This window comes from Rhinopithecus bieti, unplaced genomic scaffold (genome assembly GCF_001698545.2).
Source record: "Rhinopithecus bieti isolate Rb0 unplaced genomic scaffold, ASM169854v2 scaffold_7724, whole genome shotgun sequence".
Taxonomy (NCBI): Eukaryota; Metazoa; Chordata; class Mammalia; order Primates; family Cercopithecidae; genus Rhinopithecus; species Rhinopithecus bieti.
Genome location: NW_016805612.1, coordinates 1,842,285 through 1,853,272, shown reverse-complemented (window position 1 = coordinate 1,853,272; position 10,988 = coordinate 1,842,285). Strand labels below are relative to the sequence as shown.

Here is a 10,988-nt window from a genome sequence, read left to right as displayed (position 1 = left end):
TTTTTTTTTTTTTTTTTTTTTTTTCCTTTTGTTATAGTGGCTGAATCTGAAGATTTGGGAGTTTATATTTTTGCTTTTTTGAGACGGAGTCTTGCTTTGTCATCCCGGCTGGAGTGCAGTGGCACGATCTCGGTTCACTGCATCCTATGCCTCCTAAGTTCAAGTGATTCTCCTGCCTCAGCCTCATGAGTAGCTGGGACTACAGGCATGCACCACCACACCCAGCTAATTTTTGTAGGTTTTTTTTTTTTTTCGGTAGAGATGGGGTTTCACCATGTTGGCCAGGATGATCTCAATCTCTTGACCTTGTGATCTGCCCACCTCGGCTTCCCAACGTGCTGAGACTACAGGCGTGAGCCACCGTGCCCAGCTGTATTTTTTCTTTTTTTAAATCTGTATCTGTTGCTTATGGGGACTAATAAGGACTTTGGACAATGATTAATATATTTTAGGGACGAGGCATGAAATGAGGATCCTTAGCCTCTTAACATCTCGGGGAGATAGATGTCAGTAGTGAACTTGCTGAAGGTAGGATAAGATAAAGATAAATTCCAGAAGTTCTCTTTTCTCTCCATTCTCTTTAACACAGCCACAGTTCTGACCATTTTGTCTCATAGTACACGTCCAAATACTATAGCTTACTGAGTCATTTTGAACATAACTCCAACTTACCTATTAAAAAGTTATTATTGTAGTAAAAACACATAACATGAATTCTACCCTACTAACAAGTTTTTAAGTGTGTAGTGTAGTATAGTTGACACTTGAACAAGGAAGAAGTTAGGAATGCCAACTCCCCAGCACCCTACCTCTTGTGCAGTCGAAAATCCACATATGACTTTTGACTCTCCTAAAGCTTAAGTACTAATAGCCTACTATTGACTGGAAATTTTACTGATAATGTAAATAACACACATTTTAAATATTGTATGTATTATATACTGTATATATACACGGCATTCTTACAATAAAGTAAGCTAGAGAAAATAAAATGTTAAGAAAATCATAAGGAAGAGAAAACATATCTTGTTCATTAGGTGGAACTGGATTATCATAAAGGTCTTCATCTTTGTTGTCTTCATGTTGAGTAGGCTGAGGAGGAGGAATGGAGGGAGTTGGTTTTGTCTTAGGGGTGGCAGAATCAAAAGAGGTGGAGGCAGAAGGGTAGGGAAGGAGAGGCAAGCACACACTGTAACTTTATGGAAATATATAACTACTGTGTGACTTTTTTACTTTCTCATTTCTGGAAAAATGTTTCTATACAGTACTGATCCTCCTGTCACTTTCTTTAGTTTCTTTTTGGTGCCCCTGTTGTAGAAGGGTCCATATCTTTAAAGAAATCAATGCAATCTTGAATCATCAGAACCCTTCTGCCCGATTGGCTGATATCAGTAACAATGATAGCATCTTCAATGGTATAATCTTCCAGACTTTAATAATGTTCTCTCTCTTGGGGTTCTCTTCCATAGCATTGACAATCCTTTCCATAGAGTGCTGTGTGTAATGAGCCTTAAAGGTCCTTTATGATGCCCTGATCTAGAAGCTGAATTTGAGATGTTGTGTTTTGAAGCAATTAGACCACTTCAGCACCTTCCTTGTTGAACTTATGGGGTGTTCTGCATGGCCAGGTGTATTGTCCAATAGCAAAAGAACTTTAAAAGTTCTTATTGGCAAGACACTTCCTGATCTCAAAATCAAAGCGTCAACAAAACCAATCCAGAAAAAGGGTTATTGTCCAGGCCTGCTTGTTGTGTAGCCGGAGGACTGGCAGCTGGTGTTTATCTTTTCCCTCCAATGCTAAGGAGTTAGCAGCTTTATATGTAAGGGCAGTCCTGATCATAAACCTGAATGCATTTGCACAAAACAGTAGAGTTAACTATCCATTTCTGCGTTAAATCCTGGTGCTTGCTTCTCTTCCTTGCTAATAAATGTCCTTTGTGGCAATTTTTTTCGGAATAGAGCACTTTCTTCTACATTAAAAACCTATTCAGGTAGATATCCTTTCTCTTCAGTGATTTTCCTTATGGTGTCTAGAAACTCATTGCTGCCTCTTGATTGGCAGAAACTGCTTCTCATGTTGTGTCTGACTTTTTTTTAAGCCAAACCTCTTTCTAAAATTATCAAACTATCCTTTGCTAGCGTTAAATTCTACAGCTTTACTGCTTGGGTGATGGGTGCTCCAAAATCACACAAATCACCACTAAAGAACTTATGTAACCAAACATCACCTGTACCCCAGTAACCTGTGAAAAAAAAAGAATTCTACAGCTTTATATCCTTTACCTTCTTTTTGCTTTAAGTGGTCTTATAATGACTTCGCTTTTTCTCAAATCATGTTAGAGTCTATAAATATGCCTTTGTTTCAGCAATCCTGCACCCATATCAGTGCTGCATTTTCAATACAAGATAAAAAGGTCTTTCACAAAAAGTGCAAGGTTTTCATACTTGCTGGTGTAGTTACAATGATGGCTTTCCTTTTTTTTTTACAATGGTCCTTCCACTGGATTCATTTTATCTTGAAATGGCAGGCAACCACAGCTGCAGACCTCAGTCTACAGTGCATATCAAGCAATTCAACTTTTTGTTGTAATGTCATGACTTTTCTCAGCTTCTTGGGAGCACTTGCAACATTACTGGTGGCACTTTGTATGGGTCCCATATATGTCATTCAAGATTTACAGTATTGCACATTAAACATGATGGAAAAATATGCAAGAACCTCAAGACATCACTTTTTCCTGCAATATTCAATTTACTGGAGAGAGGAACTACTCAGGCAAAGATGAATAGAGTCACATGCGCTTTAACCAGATACATCACTTAAGCTCATCACAATAACAACTGAAAGTAGCTACAAAATTATTACAGTAGTGCAGTATGTACTACAGTGACTTCTATGCACTCATGACTGAATACTGCATCTTTACATCTGTTTACATGCCTCTTAACTGCAAATGGCGACATCTGTGGTCTGTAAGTGTATGTATAAGTTTTGATCAATTTTAACTTTTTATAATTTGTGTTTATTTCATGGTAGTAAATGATAAAATAGACTAATAAGTACATAGATTTCATGCATTCATGACATACTTTTTCTTAATTTTTGCATATCTCTAGGCTACAAAGTTCATCTGTGAATTTTTTCAAGTTGTCACAAATGTCCAAAAAATTTTCAGTATATTTATTGAAAAAAATCTGCAAATAAATGAACCTGTGCGTTTGAAACCCATGTTGTTCAAGGGTCAACTATATTATTAACGCTGTGTACATTGTCGTATAGCAGATCTATGTAGCAAATATTTCTTCAAGATCTTGTTTCTAATTCTTTTGGATAAATACCCAAAATGGAATTGCTGGATTATATGGTAATTCTATTTTTTAATTTTTAAGGAAGCTTCTTACTGTTTTCCATAGCAACTGCACCATTCTACATTTCCAACAGTGCACAAAAGTTCCAGTTTCTCCACATTGTTGCCAATACTTGTTATGTTTTGTTTTGTTTTCTTTTCTTTTCTTTTATAATGGTCATCCATACAGGTGTGAGGTGATCTCTCATTGTGGTTTTCCCTTGTATTTCCTTGATGATTAGTGAGTGTTGAACACCTTTCCATATACTTGTTGGCTATGTGCATGTTTCTGGAGAAACGTCTATTCAAACTCTTTGTCCATTTTTAAAAATTGGGTCAATTCAGGGGTTTTTTGGTATTGAGTTATAGGCATTCGTTAGGATATTATTAACCCCTTATCACATACATGGTTTACAAATACTTTCTCTCATTCTGTAGGTTGCGTTTTCATTTTGTTGATTGTTTCCTTTACTGGTTTTTAGTTTCATGTAGTCCTACTTGTCAATTTTTGCTTTTGTTGTGTGTGCCTTTGGTGTTATCCAGAAAATCTGTGCCAACACCAGTGTTATGAGGCCTCTTTCCTGTTTTCTTCTAGGAGTTTTATAATTGCAGATCTTACATTTAAGTCTTTGATTCATTTTGATTTGATTATTTTGTGTAGTATAAGGGTCCATTTTCATTCTTTTGCATTTGGAAATCTAGTTTTCCCAGCACCATTTATTGAAGGCCTCAACCATCTTTTCCTCTGAATACCCTGGCCATACTAGACTACTTCTTTTATCAAAGATAAGATAGGTAATTGCAGTTTATACCTTTTTATCTCAACTGTCTTTTCCTGTAATGCTCTTTTGTGCTTCAAAAATACCTTCCAATGATCCTTTAAGAACTCACTCCTATATCTGCTGTGTGATATCTTGCCTGAGTTACTTCTCATCCTTTCTGCTCAGCCCTAAAGCATCTTATTTTTATTGCTATTAAATAAACACATTATCACATAGTATTTGTTCACATGTATGTCAACTCTGTCAGACCATGAGCTTTTCTAAGTCATAGACTATGACACACTGTCTAAGTCTTAGAAGATACTCATTAAATGATTATTGAATGACTAGGGAAGACAGTGGGTTCAGATTGGCTTGTAGTCCAGAACCTAAGACTAGGTACGTTGCCTACGTAGTGGCAGTTCAGTGGCTGGGCAGGAACCAAAACTAAGGATATGACAAAAAAGTCTGAAAAAGGTGCAGATGGTACTAACAATAGAAGAAGTGATGATACTAAGAAGGCACTTATACATTCCATATTTAGGCAAAAACCAGTATTACTGGCCAGGTACAACATTCCCTGACTTCTGAATTCTGACATGAAGCTGCTACGATAAGATCATCCTTTATATCTGGATATAGACAGGATCTTGCTGTTGCCCAAGCTTGGGTGCAGTGGCGTGATCATAGCTCACTGTAACCTCAAACCATTAGGCTCAAGCAATCCTCCCACCTCAGCCTCCTAAATAGGTAGGACCACAGGTGTGTGCCACCACACCTTGCTGATTTTCACATTTTTATGTAGAGATGGGGGTCTCAGAAATCCTGTTGATAGTGAAAGTTTTAAGGTGGAGATGGCAAACTCAAATGCTTATAGTGACCACTGAGGTAATAAATGAGAGGAACAGGAAGGAGTTGATTGTGGCAAATCTGGAGCACATAATACTTCTGCCTAAACAGGACAACTCCTACTCAACTCCATCTGTCTATTGCCTTGAGGGAATATAGATTGTGGTGCCAAATTATCTGATTTTTCAAAATATGTCATATATTTGGCATTTAATTCAGAAATGTTTAAACACTATGCAAATCATTCAGAACAAGTCTGTGGGCAGGATTGAGTTCCTAGGCTTTTTGTTTGCAAACAACTTTAAGAGATGTTATAATTTTAGTGAAATAATTTTTTGTTTTTTGTTGTGTTTTCCATGTAGTCGACAGAGGTATGTTCTTGGAGACACAGCAATGCAGAAGATGGCCAAGTCCCATGTTTTCTTAAGTGGAATGGGTGGTCTTGGTTTGGAAATTGGTAAGCAATATTTATATTCCTAATTTTGTATGACACCTTTGAGCAATGTAAGATAGTTTAAATAACTTCATCCCCTTATATTTCCTATAACAGAAGTTAGATCCAAAATGTTGATCAGATTCAGTTTTTAATCTTTGTCAAGACTATTTCATGATGTTGTTATGTTCTTCCACAAATAACCAGTAATGACTCATTGCTTCTTTTTGTGATTTTAATAGCCATTAATTATCGTTCTCTATATCCATTAATTCATTATAAGTAGCACACATACATGTACTGTATTCATAAAAACATGTCTGGAAGAATACATTGAAATTTTAGGAGTGATTATCCCTGGGTGTTGTGATTATGCACATTTTAATTTTTTCACTTTTAACCTGTATTTTGTAACTTTTAAAGACAAGGAACTTAAGTAGAAAAAAAAGAAGTCAAAAGTGTCCAATCAGATATGTGACTAAGCTCTGTGAAGACATATCCAGTATGTATTCCCAATATTGAGCTATTCCTTTTTCTTTTGCCTTTCTAGCAAAGAATCTTGTTCTTGCAGGGATTAAGGTAAGTAAATGTCCTCTGTGAGAAAAATTGTTATGAGCCTTTTATTGGCTCATTTGTTGTGGTAATATTGTTTATACTTTGTTTTAATTATTGTCTTTAATGCTCTACTTTTAAAAAATCACAGAAATTTCAGAAATATACAAAAGTAGAAAGAATTGTTTGACAAAACCCCACATACACATCAGAAGGCTTCAGTTACCAACTCTTGGGGACATTTGTTTCATATATCTCCTTCTCATTCCTTATTGCCCCCAACTGCCAAATTATTTTGATATAAATTTCAGACATTGTATTATATCATCCTTAAATATTTTAGTAGTATCTTTAAAAGGTAAGAATATCTTTTGAAGCAGCAATACTATTTTCACACCTAAAATGTAACAAGCTCTTAATACCATTGTATCAGTTTACCTGTTGCTGTAAAACAGTTTACCCCAAAATTTGTAGCTTAAGCAATATTTTATTGTCTCATAGTTTCTGTGAGTCAGGATTCGGGCATGACTCTGGTCATTATGATAAACTCATGAATTTAAACATAATTTGATGTGTTTTCATCTATTATAGTTGTTTTCATTGATGCTCAGATTGTTCCATCTTTGGTTATTGTGGTTCTCTTCATGTTTTTTGAGGCTTTTGGACACAGCCCCCAGTAGTCTTTGTCACTGTTTACAAAGTCTTTTCAGTGGGCAGAGCTGAAACGTTCATAATGAGTAAACACTGAAATTTCTGATTTTCAGGTTTAGGCTTGTAAAGTATTACTAAACTTTCTAAGTTTTACTTTGGATTACAGCATATTTATTTCTGTGATTTTATATTTGTGTCTTATTAGGATTTTGGTTTCTAATGATCCATTAGATGCTTTATCCTATATATCCTGTATATTCTTTATCCTATTATATTTTACCCTTATGGCATAGTTTCAGAATGCCAATTCCAATATTGTTAATAATAATGTATTATTTAAAAAAAAAATAGTTTTTTGATCCTACCTGGATTTGGCAGGCAAATTAACTGCTTTTAAAAGTCACTTTAAATAAATCTCTGTATATAGCAGACTCCATAAACAGTTTAGTCCATGTATTCGTTTTGCTTTGGATTTTTAGAGATTGCTTTTTTAAAAGTTTAGTTTTACTATTATGTGAGATTTATGATTCAAAGTCAGATTTTTTAAACAAAGTGTTTTCAGATAAGTCTAGCTTCTTGCTACTTTGTTTCCTCCTTCACTTATTAGGTTACTGTCTTTTTATATTTGGTTTATTCTTCATTTGTTTTTGTAGATAGGTAAATGCATACACACATACATGTGTATCTGTTATGTGTGGGTATATATGTTTATCTCCTCCCACCTTTCTCATATAAAGTGCTCTTCTTTACCTTGCTATCTCTTTACAGCATATCCTAGAGATTACTCCATATTTATAAATACGTCTTTCATTTTTTTTAAAATAGTTGCATGATTATGCATTGTATGGATGTATCATCTTATAGCCAGTTCCCCATTGGTGGGCTTTTTGATTATTTCCAGTCTTTTGCTCTTACAAATGGTGTGCTACGTTTAATACTCTTGTATATATATCTTTTTGTATTTCTCCCAGTGTGTCTTTGAGATAGAGTCCTAAAGTAGGATTGCTGCATCACAGAATACATGCAGATATCTTTTTGCTAGAGATTGCCAAATTCCTTTCCTTTGAGGTTGAGCCACTTCACACTGTTATCAGTAATGTATGAGAGTCGCTGATTCACCTCACCCTCACCAATAGACCGTGTTGTCAAACTGTGAATTTATGCCAGTCTAACAAGTGAGAAAAGTTGTTTCGTTTCTTGGCAAGGTTGACCGTCTTTACATATTTTCAAGGACCATGTGCATTTCTTTTTTCAGTATGATCCTTGTTCATGTTCCTCTTTCTACGAGGTTTGTGGCCTGTAATATAATTTACAAGTATTTTTTCTTTGTTAATTGTCTTTCTTACTTGAAACATGGAATATTTTGAAGTGTTTGTTTATATGCATTTTCTGGATTTTGTGTTGATTTTATAACATGATACTTTTATAAATTTAAATTATCTTCATGTTTAAAGAAATTTTTCCATCAATTTATTGGGGTCTCCAGATGTATATAGATCTAATTTTATATCCTTTCTAATTCTTATGCCTTTGCTTAATTTTCATTATCTAATTACACAAAATAATAGTTCTAGTACATTGTTGATAGTACTGGAGAGACTGAATATCCTTGAACTCCTGACTTCAACCAATACTTTTTTCTTTTTTGAAGGCACTTACAATTCATGATACAGAAAAATGCCGAGCATGGGATCTAGGAACCAACTTCTTTCTCAGTGAAGATGATGTTGTTAATAAGCAAAACAGGTAAAGATATTTTGATGTATTATGAGGTTTTTTTTACTCATTTACTTAGAATATTTCTTTATCATAGAAACGCCAGTCATTAGTTGTTTAATTGATCACCATAAATTCATACTACTATGGGCTAAATAAATATTGGGTATCAGTACCTTAATTTTTTGTATTTGGTCAATTTTTTTATATATTTACATAGTATGTGTTATATAATATATATTATATATAAATACATATTTTATATATATTACACTGCTACCTAGAAATGTATTTCCTTGAATTTATTAAAGAAAGACTTTAGTGTTGCTAAATTAATAAGAAAGCTAAGGAGCCTGAAGCTTAGAACTATTAGGGTACACTTTGAGATTGTGTGGTGTACTGTGGAATATGATAGTATATTATTTCAAGATTGTATAGTTATCTGTAAAGACAAGTAAGTCTTGGTTTCTTTCTTCTACAAGGTAAGTTTCCATTGAAATTTTGTAACGTGTCAGGTTCCTCTGATGTCATTACAGTGTCCAGCTTGAAGAGATTTGAGTATATTGAATGAAAGGACAGTAAAAGTTCATTTTGTTTTTTTAGGGCTGAAGCTGTACTTAAACATATTGCAGAACTAAATCCTTATGTTCATGTCACATCATCTTCTGTTCCTTTCAATGAGACCACAGATCTCTCCTTTTTAGACAAATACCAGGTTAGTACTCCATTTTGTATTAAATGTTATTGACAGATTCCAGGGCGAAATTGTTAAGTATTAATATGTTTAACTAATTTAACCTAGTGTATTGAGGAACAGAACAAAAAAATTTCAAGGTAGAAGACATATCAGAATAAAACCTTTCAAATTCTCCATTTTGAGGAAGGGACCTAAGAACTACTGACAAAGTAGTTTTATCAGTTGACTTTTTTCTCAGTAATATCCATTAAAAACTACTCAAAACTTTGATTTATAGCAACATGCATTTATTTCTCTCCTATGTAACTGAATGTCAGTTGTGGTTTCTAGGCTGAACTCAGCCTGGATTAAACTCCAGAGTTTGGTTCTCCTCCATGTGTCTCTCTTCTGGGACCAGGAGGCTACCTAGGCCATGTTCTCATGGTAGTAGCAGAAACAGAAGGTCAAGTCCAGACACACATGCACATTTCAAGCCTCTGTTTTTGTTATGTCCATTAACATCCTGTCAGCCAAAGCAAGTCAACGTTATCAAGCCTAAAGTCAAGAAGCAGAAAAGTACTCTTCCTAAAGCCATGGGCAAGCGGTACAATTACAGGGGAGTAAAAATACATGGATCGGTAGTTCAATCTATTATAGGTAACAATTCCTTAAATAACAACAACAAAATTCCTAAGACATTGTATATTGTAAAAGTGAGTAGGTTGACCCTGATTTTTTTTTTTTTTTTTTTTTTTTTGCTGTGAGTAAATTATGCTGTTACCCATTAAAAAATGAATATAGACTTCTATTCTGGACTAGATAACTTAAAATTCATCCTGGTACAAAGCACCTAGAATTTCTAAACAGATTTTCTTTTAAATGACTATCCAAGCTCAAAATAATGTTAGGAAAATCTGTTTATGTGTTTCTAAACAGACTTTCTAAACAGACTTTCTAGAATTTCTAAACAGACTTTCTTTTAAATGACTATCCAAGCTCAAAATAATGTTAGGAAAATGCTCAGAGGCCACAAATGAACAGTTAGCTAAAAGACTAGTGAACTATTATCTGTAGTTACTCTTAGCGACAGGAGTTGTCTGTCACAGTAACCAAAGTTCTTGGGAATTGATGTTCACATAGAGACAGAAGATTCAGACCTAGAACTACATAAACTAGAGAAATGGAATTGAGACCTCCCCTTCTTCATAAAGCTGGAGCCTCAGAGAGCTATGCCCTCAGTGAAAGGGTGGACAAGAACAATCTTTACCAATCAGAACAAGAAGCTTGTCTGTTTTCTCTTGAGCTCTGGATGAAAAGTAAAGGTTTTCCTGGGGAATTCATAACCACAGGGCTGCTGTCACATAGGTTTAGAGATTAAACTTTATAATCTTTTGTGATCTGGAAATTCCTAAACTGAGAACTTAATGTAAAAAGTAGTACTATAGGCTGGGCGCAGTGGCTCACACCTATAATCCCAGCACTTTGGGAGGCCAAGGTGGGCGGATCACCTGAGGTCAGGAGTTTGAGACCAGCCTGACCAATAAGGAGAAATCCTGTTTCTACTAATAATACAAAATTTAGCCAGGTGTGGTGGTGAATGCCTGTAATCCCGGCTACTTGGGAGGCTGAGGCAGGAGAATCGCATGAACCCGGGAGGTAGAGGTTGCATTAAGCCAAGATTGCGCCACTGCAGTCCAGCCTGGGCAACAAGAACAAAACTCCATCTCAAAAAAAAAAAAAAAAAAAGATAAAAAGGTAGTACTATAATGGCCATGCCCTAATGTGCCAGACAAAAACAAAACTAAACAAATCTTGAGAAGTATACCCTCAACTAACTTACAGGGTACTGCAGTATATAAAGTCCCTTTGAGTTCACAGTACAAAATGACAAGATGGGAAAAAAAGCAGCTCAATATGACCAAGAGTCAACAAACTATTAAACTTCAAATAATTTTTATTTATTTATTTTCTTTCTTTCTTTTCTTTTTTCTTTTCTTTTGTTT

The 10,988-nt window shown here is 34.9% G+C and overlaps 1 protein-coding gene across 1 annotated transcript in view; it reads left to right on the top strand.

Annotated features, from left to right (window-relative positions):
* LOC108530301 (ubiquitin-like modifier-activating enzyme 6) overlaps positions 1 to 10,988 on the top strand; it is a 27,226-nt gene that overhangs the window by 8,783 nt on the left and 7,455 nt on the right. The window contains exons 2-5 of the mRNA XM_017873103.1: positions 5,320 to 5,414; positions 5,941 to 5,969; positions 8,245 to 8,339; positions 8,913 to 9,024. Of these exons, the coding sequence (XP_017728592.1) occupies positions 5,320 to 5,414; positions 5,941 to 5,969; positions 8,245 to 8,339; positions 8,913 to 9,024 (331 nt within the window). The remainder of the gene's footprint in view (positions 1 to 5,319; positions 5,415 to 5,940; positions 5,970 to 8,244; positions 8,340 to 8,912; positions 9,025 to 10,988) is intronic.